Below are 12,846 nucleotides of genomic sequence, written 5' to 3' on the forward strand. Positions count from 1 at the left end.
TCTTATTTTTGTGGTCACCCATCTTTTACTTATTTTATTGACTGTAAGGTGCACGTTTCCCCTCATTGTAACACTTCTGAAACTGAAATGTGACTTACAACTGACCACATATCCTGCCTGGCTGGTAGTATTCTGGGAACATAAAATAGCATTGCATCTTAAAATTAAGATTTCTTAGTCCTGATGAAACACAGTATTTGGTTAGCCAAGTTCCACTGTGGATATAGATCATTGTTTAGCACAAGATGAAGTGGTGGGGGAAAATCTGACTTTTAATAATAATTTAAAGAACTGAACCTCACAAGTTCAGATAAACAGCTATAAATATTTGCTCTACTTGGTTGAAGAGAAGCTGCTGTCTTCAAGATGGTCTGTCCGTCTCTGCTTCGGAGTGTGACCATCAGTTGCAATGCTCAGGCCAGATGCTCCCCGAGGGTATTTGGTTTTCTTTCTTTCTTTTTTAAATTGTGAATAAATGTGCGCCATTTGGGGCATCCTCCAGGAGGAGAGGAGAAAGGCCCGGCAGACAGCTGGCCTGGCTCTCAGGCCTGCGGGGCGCCCGCGGTGAGCGGAGAGCTTGTCCAGTGATCCGCAGTCTTGCCTTGCTCAGTTCCCTGCACAGCACCCTCGAGGCCCCTGGCACATTCGAGAGGAAGAAGGTGGTTGTTGTAAATTGTCGCCATTTTATTCTGCGTCTTTGGGCCTTGGAAAGCTCTCGGTGTGGCCCCTGGCTCTCTCCACCTCTGAAAGGGTGTGCATCTGGGAGGTGTGGATGAAGAGCTGGCAGCCCTCAGTCTTGCGGGACAGCCTCCCCTCAGCAGCCAGGGTCATTGGAGACAATTCTGAGCCTCGTTCGTCCTGTGCAGCTTAGAGTCTGCTGCATCACAGCTGACCCAAGATCTCATGGCAACCCCGAGACTTTGGGTTCTTTTCCCTCTTGTGCTGGTCACAACTGCAGATGCCCACACTGCCCCCACCCCACAGCTGTGCCTCGCTAGGGATCAAGGACAGTGGGATGGCCGCTGTTCTGGGCAGAGCTGGGAGATTTAGGCTCATGAGCTACTCACACAAACACGCAGCCTCATCCACCCCAGGGAGTTTTGTCCAAAGGAGGTTTACATTTTTCAAACTTTCAGATAACAGTTGACATCCGTGTATCTCTTCTGGAGTTTGCCTGAGAACTCTGTAAACAGACAACAGAGTGTGCCTGAGCTGCCAGCTCTCCTCTGCAGGCCGGGAGGGACCGTGGCCTGCTTGACTTCCTCAGCAGGAGGAAGAATGCTCCTCGGTGGCGTCTTCACGGTGGTGAATTCTGCTCAGTGGTAGTTCTTTGAACTTGTTTGATTTGGCAGGTCTCGAAAAAGCTCAGCTGCACACGTGTGTGAGCACACGCACGTTCTTACAGGTTCTTCATTCCCACTTTGCCTTTGATTTCCAGTCTACTTGGCTCGCAGTGAAGTGAGCAGCTTTATTTTTGAGCTGTTATTTAGATGCCGTTTTCCCAAGGAATGGGAAGCTCCACATGGTTTAAATCAGTTTCTTCTCTGAGGAATTAGCATAGAAGGAATCAGGGAGTCAGCGGTCTCGTGAGTGGGAAGAGGATCAGCCGTTCATCTTGTTTCCAGTTTCCGAGGAGGAGAGCTAGCATTTGGGATTCCAGTGTCGTCCGTGAACCATGGGGAGGCTTTGTTCATTCCTTGCAAAGCTGAGTGATTATTCTGTCCCCATGTCAGCGGGGACACAGGCTCAGTCAGGGGAAGGGGCTTTTCCTCGTGGAAACTGACCTGTTTTCCTGGCCCAGTGTTCTGGTTAGACTGCAGCCTGGCCGTGGGGGTCACCGGAGCCTGATGGAGGCCCTTCTCTCCTGTCACTGCAGATATATGTAAGCTGCCCATGGAGATAGGCACCTGCAGGGACTTCAACCTCAAGTGGTACTACGACCCAGGCACCAAGAACTGCGCCAGGTTCTGGTTCGGAGGCTGTGGCGGGAACGAGAACAACTTTGAATCACAGGAACAATGTGAAAAAGTTTGCGGTCATGGTAAGTGATTCTCTGTGATTGGCTGCCGCAAATAAGAGAGCCAGGTCGATAACTGCCCCTCGAGGAATATTTGAATTACAGTGATTGTGATACAAATGAAAAAAGATAAACTGTATCTTCAGATAAGGATACAGAATAAGCACAATTTAAAATTTTACAAACAAACCTCTGTGAATTTAATTTTTCAAATTACATTTTTTTTTCTAGAAACATACTTGTTTTTTTTTTGTTGTTGTTTTTTGCCAGTGGAGAGACACATGGCCAACTACTTACCACTCTTCAGAAATGTTACCAAGTCCCCGTTACTCAACATATTGCACCAAACATGTTTATGAGAAAAATAATATCATGATCAATTAGAAATAACACCAAAGATAAATCCCCCCATGTCTTATCTTTAAGTAATCTCACTTTCTGCAAATAACAATGCTGCCTCTGGGCCCATCCAATATATGTCCATCCCCTTGGGCAACGTACTTGGTATTTGAATTAAGCAGCCGGGCAGAGGCCTGGGGTCAGTGCACAATGGGCATGAAATCCAGGTAGATGACTTGGGGAGGGAGTGTGGACTCTGAGGGCACAGACAGCCCCAGGCTGCAGCCCAGCAGGTCACGGGGTACCAGGGACGTTCCTGAACAGGCAGCGTGAAGGGGTGAACAGCAGAGTTTGTGGGGTCATGTCCTGGTGAGTGCACGTCCTTCTTGGTCAGTGATGTGCTTCCCCATCCTCTTCTCTCCCCCACGCTCAGTGCTCACCAAACCTGGAGTCATCGACGTGGTTGGCACCTAAGCGCTGGCGCGACGCATACCTCTGAGATGGAGTGGCCTTTCCAGCTGTCTCTGCAGAAGCTCTGGGGAGCCCGGCACTGTGCTATTTCATGCTTCGAGTGACACTCGAATCGGGAGGAAACTTCTGCCTTGCGACCTGTCTGTCAATATGGTGCTAAACGAGTCTGTGGACCCCTCGCTCCTCGTCTCCTGCCGTGACGTCTGCACTGGGAACTTGTGACAGCTCTCCACCGTGGGCCACGTGTGAACATTCCTGGTGCAGCCCCCCCGGGGCTCCAGTGGCCTAGAGCGTCACACCCCACGCCACAGCTTCTCCACCTGCTTACGCTTGGTTCATTTCCTCCTTAGTTAGATGCAGAGACAAGAGCCAACCTTTTCATCCCCAATTTCCTGGATTAGGCTTTGAGCTGATTTCTTCTTCTCAACCCTCTAACAAGTGCTCTAGTTAGAAGAAAGCAGAATCCCCTGACCTGTGTGCACTGTTGGGACCAAAGCCTTAATTAAAGAATTCAAAGCAAGCCATGATAGGGAATATTTTTGGCATTCCTCTAATGTTGCTGTTTTTATTTTGAGTGAGGGGTGGGGTTTAATTATAATTTTAAAATGTTTAGGAAATTTATACAAAGAAACTTTTTAATAAAGTATATTGAAAGGGTTGTGCTTTGGCCCTTGGCTGTCTTGTGTCCAGAGCAAGGATTGTCAGACTCACCCCAGGGTCATAAGGTGTGGCCCCTGCCTGGCCTCTGGTCCCGGGCACCACCCTTTGGTTCCAGGCTGTGCTGGGTGCTGTACCAGGTGGGCGGCTGGCACAGGTGGATCCAGCCACAGGTGCACAGCCAGGAGCCCTGGAGCCTTCTCATTTCAGGAGCGCAGGCTGCCCTGCTCTCTGTCCTCCAACTTTGAGTTGACCAGAGCCTCAGCCTCCTACCCGTCCACATCTACAGTGACTCTTCCCTGGGCTTGGCTTGCTCCTGCCTCAATGGCTGAGAGACAGGAGGTTTCCCTTGGAATCTTTTCCTCCTACCTTCAGAAATAACCCACAACACACACACACACACACTCGCAGCACCTGAGAAAAGGGAATGTGTCCAGCAAAATGCCTGCAGCCCGATGGTGCTGCAGGTGGACTCCAGGACCTGGGGGAGCAGAAGGAAGACGTCTTGAAGGGTGGTTTTGCCACGTGGCCTGTGGGAGGGCAGACAGCAGGAGGAAGGGTGGGGCATGCAGAGCTGACGGGTTGCAGGATCCCCAAGGCCCAGGATGCCCACCAGGATCCTGGAAGGAAAGTTCTAGACTCTTGGAGTTTGGGGGCACCTTTGTAGAAACTGGGGAGGGATTGAGCTTTGTGGCCACGTCAGTGTGTGAGAAGCCAAGGATGCTGTGGGCTGAGCTCTTCTGGAATTCGTGGGACTCCCGGGAAGGACTCGAGGCTTTGTGGCCCATGAGGTTGGGGATTTGAGTGTACCTCATTTCGTTGGGACCGGAGGCCCCAGTAGAACACCGGGGCAGCTCCAGTGGAATGAAAGCTCTGGGGACCCTTCAGGAGCCCTCATGGGCAGGTGGTCTCACCTGGTCTTTGAGGCATCCTGGGATGCCCTTCCCCAGCACCACTGAGTACCAGCGCCACAAGCTGCCCCTTTATTCCCATTGGCCCTTCCAGTTCTGGGTCAGGCCTGACCCCTTGTCTTTGAAGACCCCTATTTTAGCATCCAGTGGACCCACCAGAGCCCCTCAAAGGATTTTAGTGGTAGGCACGAAACGGGCATTTGGGGACTTTCTCAGGGCCACCACCACAGTACCTGAGCCCCCAGGTGAATACGCCCGGAGCCTCCCTTGGGCCGCGTGTCCTCGACCGAGCTCATGGCCCGAGCAACGGTCTGAGTGAGCAGGTGGGCTGCAGGGCTCGAAGCCGTCTGCCTGGGTGGGCAAGGGCTGCCGTCACAAAGGGCCCAAAAGGGTGGTTTAAGACAACAGAAGTCAGTTCTCACCGTTGTCAAGGATGGCGGTTCACAACCAAGGTAGGTGTGAGCCAAGCCCCTGAACCGCAGGGGGAGGGTCCTTCCTTGTCCTCGTTCCGTCCCCGTCCCTTTCTTTCCTTGTCTCTTCCTTCGGTGGTGGCTGCCACCTTGGTGCCCCGGGGCTTCCAGTGGCAGCACACGGTCTGTGACTTTGAGGTCACGGGGCTGCTCTTTGTGCCTCTGTCTCCACGTGGCGTCTTCCTGTGAGGATGCCAGTCAGGCTGGATGGCTCCCGCCCCGGCTTAGCACGTCCCAGTCTTAGCTACGCCTGCACTGACCATACTTCCAATAAGGCCCCATCCTAAGGTATTGTGGCTTAGGACTTTTCTTTAACTGTGTCACTATTCCGCCTTTGGCACAGCCTGAGCCTCCCCAATATCAGCTCCCAGCTTTGCTGTGCTGGTCTGCGGCTGGCAGGCTGGTAGCAGCCCCGTGGTGAGCTCTTGGCCAGATTCTGCCACCCCTCGTCATCCTCGGTCCGCAGAACTGTCACCACTGGACCTTCAGGCTGAGTCCTGGGCGTCTCCGACACCTCACATCCTGCTCCCAGCACAGGCGAGACGCGCCCTGGAGGGAGCTCAGGCCGCCCTCGGCCCCCTTCTCCGGCAGGTGGTGGAGTTCTACGCTGCAGCTCTGAGCTGCACTCCCAAGGCAAGGGCTGAGCGGGGCCATTGTTGCCGCTGCTCTCTGGCCCTGCTCGGCCCGTGGTCCCACCTGCGGCAGGTGGCCGGAGCCGACGCCCTGGGGAGGTATATTCTGGGGAATCAGCAGGGGCCTAGCCTGGGGGAGCTGGCTGTGGGTGAATCCTCCCCCTCCTGTAGGTCGCTGCCAGGGAAGCCCCCCACAGGCTCTTGGCACTGAGTTCCTTCACCCAGTAGCCCAGCCTCCGGAGGCAGGGGCAGTGCGAAGCTGGCATCCAGCTGCTTGTGGGCTCCCTGGGAAAGAAACATGTCTCGTACCTCCAACTCTCTGCTTAGCCACTGCTCTCTTTCCACGGGGCCAGTGGTTGGGTGGGCACAGCGTAAGCTGGTCTCCAGCCCTTGACGCAGTGGTGGTGGGGAGGAAGGAGTCAGACCCTGTCCTGCCTCGGGCCCTGAGTCTTTGAGGGTGGTCTTAAGGCCTGCTAGGGCCTTGGCTTCAGGGAAAGCATCAGGTGAATGTCTGTCCTCCTCCACTGGAGGTGAAGGACGTGTGTGGCCTCTGTGCAGAACTCTGCTCTGCCATTTTGAGGCCACGGGGACCTTTCCCCTTGTCTTCTTCTGTCTCAGCAGTTACTGGGGAAGTGTCAGTTCAGGGCTCTGAGCTGTGGCCCTTGGTGAGCCACAGGGAGAACAGGGTCCCCCAGGCACCCAATGTCAACCCTGTGGAACTTCAGGAGCAGAGAGTCGCGTACCTCCGCCACGGGCTGAGCCCTGCCTCGCCCCTCGTGGTCTTCCCTGATGGTCAATCTGCCTGGACATCATGTGGCCTGTGTTATCAAAACCTGGTTCCCCCAAAAGCAGACTCTGAACTGCGGGTTCAGTTTCCTGGGAGGCGTGAAGAAGCCACTGAGCAGATGATTCAGGAGTGAGTTGGGGACAGGAAGGCCACTGTCACCATGTGCGGGAGCTTGACTCTCTGTTGTTGGAGCTCAGTGGAGGGGTGAGGGAGCCGGGGTCTTTTACACCCACTGCCCCGGTGGCTGGTGGCCCTGGAGGGTGGCCATTGGTTCCTCTGCTTGTGCGGACCCTGGCCCCAGGCCTCATGTGTAGGAGCATGCACGTGGCCCAGAGGCTCACATACGCAGCCTCTAGAGCCAGGGAAGTGGTCAGACCCACTGACTGTCTCCATGGCACTCTGAGACCTGTTCCAGGCGTGCCACAAATACGCTGGGTGGGGCCACTGCTGGAGGACTCACTTGAGGTTCTCCAGAGACAGGCCCCCTGCCGCCAGCACGCCACCCCACCCCTGGGTTTCAGTTCACTCCACCTGTGCTCTGCTCTGTACCTGTCCCTGGGCTGCTCGAGGATGCTGGAGTCTCAGTTGAGTAGGAGATGACACACTCCAGGTAGATGGCTGGGTGAACTGGCTGTGGGGGAGATAAGGCACTGGGCGGTAGATGGGCAGGGGGTCTACAGACCCAAGAGCGTCCTTGGGGGCTGCCGGGCAGAAGGTGTCTGTCATGCCACATACTGTGGGGCCAATACCCAGTGCAGGGCTGTGTCACTGGGAATGCCTGATGAGAGAGGGAGACTAATGGGGTCAGGGCAGAGTGGCTCCCTGGAGACCTGCCGCTGAACCTGAGGAGGGAGGAAACGGAGCCAGAAGTGAAGTTCCACCCTCAGAACAGGGGAGGGAGAGAGAAGGCGGAACTGGGAGCGAGAATATGACAAAGCTCTTCTTATGGCTTGGAACTCTTCAGGGGAAAGAGGGACAGGCCAGAGACAGGGACAGCAGGGGCCTGGGGAGGGAGGGGCTCTGACAAGAGCTCTTGCTGGCGGGAAGTGGGACTTGCTGGGAGGTGAGCTGGCGCGGAGGCGGACCGGCCTCTGACGTGGGCACAGGAGGGCAGGCAGCTGGCCTCCGCCAGGGCTGGGGCTTCTCCAGGTGGATTTGATAAAGAGAAGGGCAGGTGTGGGGTCTTCCAGGGATGGTCACAGTGGTGGATCTTGGGATCCTGGGAGGGGAACGTGCTGCAGGGGTAGGGGGACTCTGGTTACCCGTGGGGACAGGCGGGGTAACTGTCCACATCAGCGACGGAGGTGGGGTGGAGGCTAAGAGGCCCCAGAACTGAGGAGCGAGGGTGAGTGGATTGTCCTTATGAGGACTGGGATCGGCTGGGATGGACTGGGGGGGGGACCACGGTAGACAGGGAGACGGGCAGGTGGTGGCTGACGAGAAGTCGGTGGGGTTCACCCAATGGCGAGTTTCAAAGATCCTGGGGTTTGAAGAAGGGCAGGGGTGGGCTTGGGAGCAAGAGTGGACGCAGAGGACATGCATCCCTGTTGCTGGTCTTCTCATGAGGTGTTGTGACAGAGCCTGGGGTTACCGAAGATGCCACAGAGCACTGCCGGTGGGTGGCGAGGGCTGTGAGGGGAGAGACGGGGCAGCGAGTTCCCGGGGAACTGCCCTCCGCCTGGTGGCTTGCTGGGCCCATAGACTGGAGCCCACTCTTCTCCCCTCGGACCCTCACGGCCGCCCTGCCCCTTGCTCCACACCATTTCCTGATGCTACCTGCATGTCCCCAACACCTTCTGCTACCTCCTCCAGGCCCTGTGCACCAAGGGTGCTCCTCTTGGGCGACCCCAGCAGCTGGGAGCACCCAGAGGATGATGCCCCAGCCTTCAAGAGCGGCTTTGGCCGCCATGGAAGGAGGTGGTCCTCCTGCCACTTCCCCACCAGGAAGGACTTTCTTCCGTTTCTGTCTTGTTTTACCTTTGTCAACCAGGTACTTTAAGCTAGAACATATTTTGGTGTGAAAACCACACCCTTTGTCAATTTTAGCTATTTTACCGTCTGCACTGAGCTGTTCGGTCGGTCACTTGTCTCCAGCTCCACAGCGTTAGTCTCAGGGTCAGCACGTGTGGGCACTGCAGTGTCTCACAGGACTGAGCCAGGTGGGGCCCCTGTGGGGCTGGGCGGGCGGCTGAGAAGGACAGTCGCGCAGCCTCCCTGGTCCTCTCTGTCTTATGCACTTGGTGCCTGGTGGCCCTGGGGAGGGGACACTCTTATGACCAGGACCAGACCCTCAGTCCTACCCAGGGATGCTCAGAAGTGCAGAGCTGCAGGCTGCAGGAGGGAGACCTGAGCCCTGAGAAGCCCGCTCACCCACAGCATCCTCCTGGCTGCCCTGGCCTGCCCGCGGGCAGCTGCAGTGTCTCCCGTCCCGTGTGTCTAGCCCGCCACCTGCCTTGTACCCCAGCGCGAGTTCTCACCCGAGTGGAGGGCAGTTGTGGGCTCAGCCACCCCATATCCACGTAATTCCATTTTGTTCAGTGACATCCAGCAACTCATGGATGGCGTCAACCTGTGCAGCAGCGGCTGGCACGGGCTCTGTGCCGCTCTGGGCTTTGGGATGAGCCCGGGAGGAAACCAGACCTGGACCCCACCCCGGGAAGGAGGAAGACAAAGCCCAGTGAACATGACCCATGAACAAAGGGCAGGCTGCTGTGGAAGATGATGAGGGCTGTGGGGACAGGCAGGTGACCAGGGAAGTGGTTGGCAACACTGGGTGGGGACACGCACGACTGTGCCACCAGGTCTCAGCTGGGAACCACATAGGCCTCATAGAGAAGGCAGCTTTGGCCAAGCAGAGGAAGGAGTCCAGGGAGCTCTGGGCAGAGGCGACCCCGACAGTGAGGCACCTCAGTGGGGGAGACGGAGGCTGGGGCCAGGGGTCGCGGGGGGGCCAGCAGCCTGGCTTTGCTCAGCCGACAGGGAGCGGCCCCAGGGCTGCACAGGACGGTGAGCTGTAAAGCGCCCTGGCTGCCGTGTGTGGACAAGGTGCCAGGGCAGCCCGGTCTGCCGCAGACACTCCTGGGAGACCAGAATGAGCAACGGCAGAGAAGTGTAGCCGGGGATGGGCCTGGCCGCGTTTTGGTCCCGTACGTGCACTGGTTGGCATAATCTTTGCATTCAGATTTTCATATTTATTCCCACAAAGCAAATAAAGCCAAACCCTTTGTCAGATCATCCGTCCAGCTTAGGGCTCAGCGGGTGCGATTTGAGCCCTGCAGTTCGCACCCCTGACAGCTGGCTGCTCTCTCCTTCCAAGTCCCCTCCTTGGCCAGACCACGTGGAGGACTCCGTGTCCTTCCTTGATCCCTGACCCTAACGCTCACCCAGCACTCTCTGGGTCTGCCTCTAGCTTGCCGTGTAGAAGGAGGCTGGCCAATCAGGAACGCTGCTTTGGGTCTTGAGATAAATTTCTACCAGGCTGAGGCCCTGAGGTGTTGGGCTGTTCTAGCGGCCAGTGTGACACGGTGAGGTCACACTGTCTTTATCTGGTAGCTCTGGGAGCCAGGCTCAGCACCAGGTGCTCGCACATTATCTCACACGCTGCTGTTGACCAGCAGTCATTGACCTAGTTTTACAGATGATGAAACAGAGGGTCAGAATGGTCCAGTTTGTGACCCGATGGGTGTGTTGTGACCCAACAACTCTCCCCCAGCTCCAAGGGCATACTCCTTTCTAAGGCACCCTCAACGTCATTCTCTCGAGGTTTCTAGAAGTTCCTCTGGAGGTTGAATCTGAGACGTAGTCTTCTGGAAGAAAGCACACCCTCCTCTGTCCCTTCCCAAGACCTTCCATTCCTGCCTTGGGGACGGAGAGGGTCTATCTGGCCCGTTCCCTCCTTGTAGCTTTCCGTCCCCTTTTTTGTTATACTGAGTGCCTCTGACTTAGGCCTTGGGGAGGAAGCTGAGTGCCCTGGCCCCTGTCCAGCTGTCACGAGGGCTCTGCGGGTCTGTGCTGCAGGCCCTCCCAGTCCTCCACGTCCATCTACATCCGACTGGACCATGGAGCAGCTGCGCTCTGCTTTCCATTCTTCTTTACAATTTTCTATAGAATTAAAAAGAAATCACAGCCATGGAGCCGGGCCAGTCTTTTTGTAGGAAGCTCATGTTATGAACATTGAGATCCATCTTAAATTTCTTTCCCTGTGGTGACTCATTTTTAGGGGATGGTTTGTATTTCCCTGCCAAATTTCCCTTGTTGGACTTCCAGCTGGACCCTGCTGTTCCCCAGGAGCCAGTCTCAGGGTCCCACCTCGCTGGGTGCGGCTTCTGGGGAAGTGGGGAACTGGCGGTGGTGCTGGAGGGCTGGGCCCAGGCCAGGCACGGCCCTCCGGTTGCTCCTTGTTGGTTTCCTTTTTGGATAAGCCTCGAGGCTGCTGGTCTCCCCTCTCCCTTGGGCTGACTGCAGCTGGCGAGCAGCTCCGAGGCCCGCTGGACTCCCAGGGCCTCCCTGTGTGCTTGGAATCACATGCAAGTGTGGTCCCACCTTAGAGGCCCAAGTGGGGCCCATTCGGAGACCCCTCTTGTGGTATTCAGATTCCACAACTCACACCGTGGGCACAGTGTTGCCGAAGAGCAAAACACGGAAGGAGGAGTGTTTTAAGTCTAGTTCTTGTGGAAGAAGACGTGGTGGTGAGTGATAGGAAAAAGCAAGGCCCTGTGTGCACAGAGGATGCTCTCCAAGTGGCTCCTGCCCATCCAGGGGCCTGGGAGCCTCCACCTGCTGTTAGAAAGTCAGCTGGGACAATGTGTCTGGACCTACAGAGGAAGTTGGCCATGCACGTCTGCTTTCAAAAGATGATCCATCTCCACAGTTGCACAATTTTCCAGGAGATACTGGAAACAGAACTGCGGTAGGGAAAGTCCCTGAGGGGAGAGATGTGGGTCACTGAGGCAGAGAGGTGTGGGCACACCTGGAACCATCCCCTGGAAGTCCAGGTGACCCAGAGGTGGGATGAGGAGAAGCCACAAACAACATTAATGACTAGGGACATGAGCCTATAGAGCTGGAAGTGGAGACAAAATCAAGTGACATGCGAGGGTCTTCCCAAGGACGGTGGCCAGACAGACTTTGTTGTCCACTCCTGGTTTCTCTAACAGAAAGGAAGGAGGGACTCACAGACAGAGCAGATGTCCTGAGCTCTTCCTAGAGGATACTGTAGCCCAGGACTGCATGAGGGTGGTCCTTTGGTTGAGGACCCCACCTGATGTCCGATGGTCCAGGGACGGCTACAGTGGCCACGAGCCTGGGACATGTGTGCACCTGGTGTTTCTGGGTGCCCAGTTCTCTGCCGCTCTTCAGTTTGGGAGCTGAAACTGGGTTTGAGCCACCGTCACAGCTGTCAGCCATTCAACCTCCTTCTGAGGAAACAGTCCTCCCATCTGTTCACTCGGGAGAGTTGTGGCAGCTCACAACCTCACACACACAGAGTTCATCGGAACCCTCATCCAGTAAACGCCTCACACATGCCCGGAGTTAGATAAGGCCCCCTCCAGGGGGGCACCAGCAGTCACCCCTGCTCCTGTGCAGCCCACGTGGCAGGGCAGATGGAAGGCAAACTGCAAACCCTCAGTACACGAGGACACGCCACCTGCAGGGGACTCTGATGAGCCCTGGGGGTGAAGGCAAGACCTCTTGAGTTGATTTATGGACTGAAATTCAAAAGGCAAGACGGTCCCGCCAGGTTCCCTAATCTTCCCGCTGGGGAAGGAGCTGCTGGTTCTTCTCTGGCATGATAGGAAGGCCCTGGAAACTTGAAGCAACGACGTGGCATTCCGATGGCCAGAATCAGGCGACGTGGTCTTCCCCATGCCAGTCACCAGCAGGATGGATGGGCTTCCGCGTGGGTCAGCGGGGCTCTGGAAAGGAGGGCATGGCTCAGCCACTGTGGCACTGGGTGCCCCCGCGACACACAGCCATTTGTGTCATTTAACAGGGACTGCATGGTTCATTCAGCGGTGTGTGCTCCATTCTTCCCAAGCAACTTTCTTGGTAGTTTACCAAGAAAAAGCAAAGCCACAGGAACAGAGCTTTGCAGTTTCGTCAGAAGCAGACACTTGAACTAATGGGATGACATTGAGAGTTTACTGTGGCTCCCTGTCTGCGATCCAGGAGGGCCAGCTCATTGTGTGACTGTCCGCGGCGGCCTCAGCCTTGCTGAACCCCCGGAGTCAGGCGTTGGTGGCTGCACCAGACACCCCAGGCCACACCGGGTCCCACCTTCTTCACTTCCTGGTGGTCTTCATTAATCCCTGGGCCAGATCAAATGCTTGTGACCTATGGTGGTGACTGGAGGGCATAATGGTTGGGCATTAGCTTAAGGCTGTGCAGGAAGATCTCAATAAGGTCTCTATCTTTGTTTTTCTGGAAAGCAAAAGAGGACTTTGGCAACAGAGAGCCTGGTCTTCATCCACACACAATAAACAGTCTGTTGTATTTCCCCTTTGTCAAGGGAATCCATGCTACTCATGGAAAGACACAACTTCAGGGTAACAAAAATAAACAC

The 12,846-nt window shown here is 55.8% G+C and overlaps 1 protein-coding gene across 1 annotated transcript in view; it reads left to right on the forward strand.

Moving 5' to 3' along the window:
- Positions 1–3,485, forward strand: part of Col6a3 (collagen type VI alpha 3 chain) — a 78,630-nt gene extending 75,145 nt beyond the window's left edge. The window contains exons 43-44 of the mRNA XM_027951696.3: positions 1,877–2,041; positions 2,790–3,485. Coding sequence (XP_027807497.2) covers positions 1,877–2,041; positions 2,790–2,830 — 206 coding nt within the window. The 3' untranslated portion in view covers positions 2,831–3,485. The remainder of the gene's footprint in view (positions 1–1,876; positions 2,042–2,789) is intronic.
- The last annotated feature ends 9,361 nt before the right edge of the window (positions 3,486–12,846 follow it).

This window comes from Marmota flaviventris, chromosome 11 (genome assembly GCF_047511675.1).
Source record: "Marmota flaviventris isolate mMarFla1 chromosome 11, mMarFla1.hap1, whole genome shotgun sequence".
In the NCBI taxonomy this organism is placed as follows: Eukaryota; Metazoa; Chordata; class Mammalia; order Rodentia; family Sciuridae; genus Marmota; species Marmota flaviventris.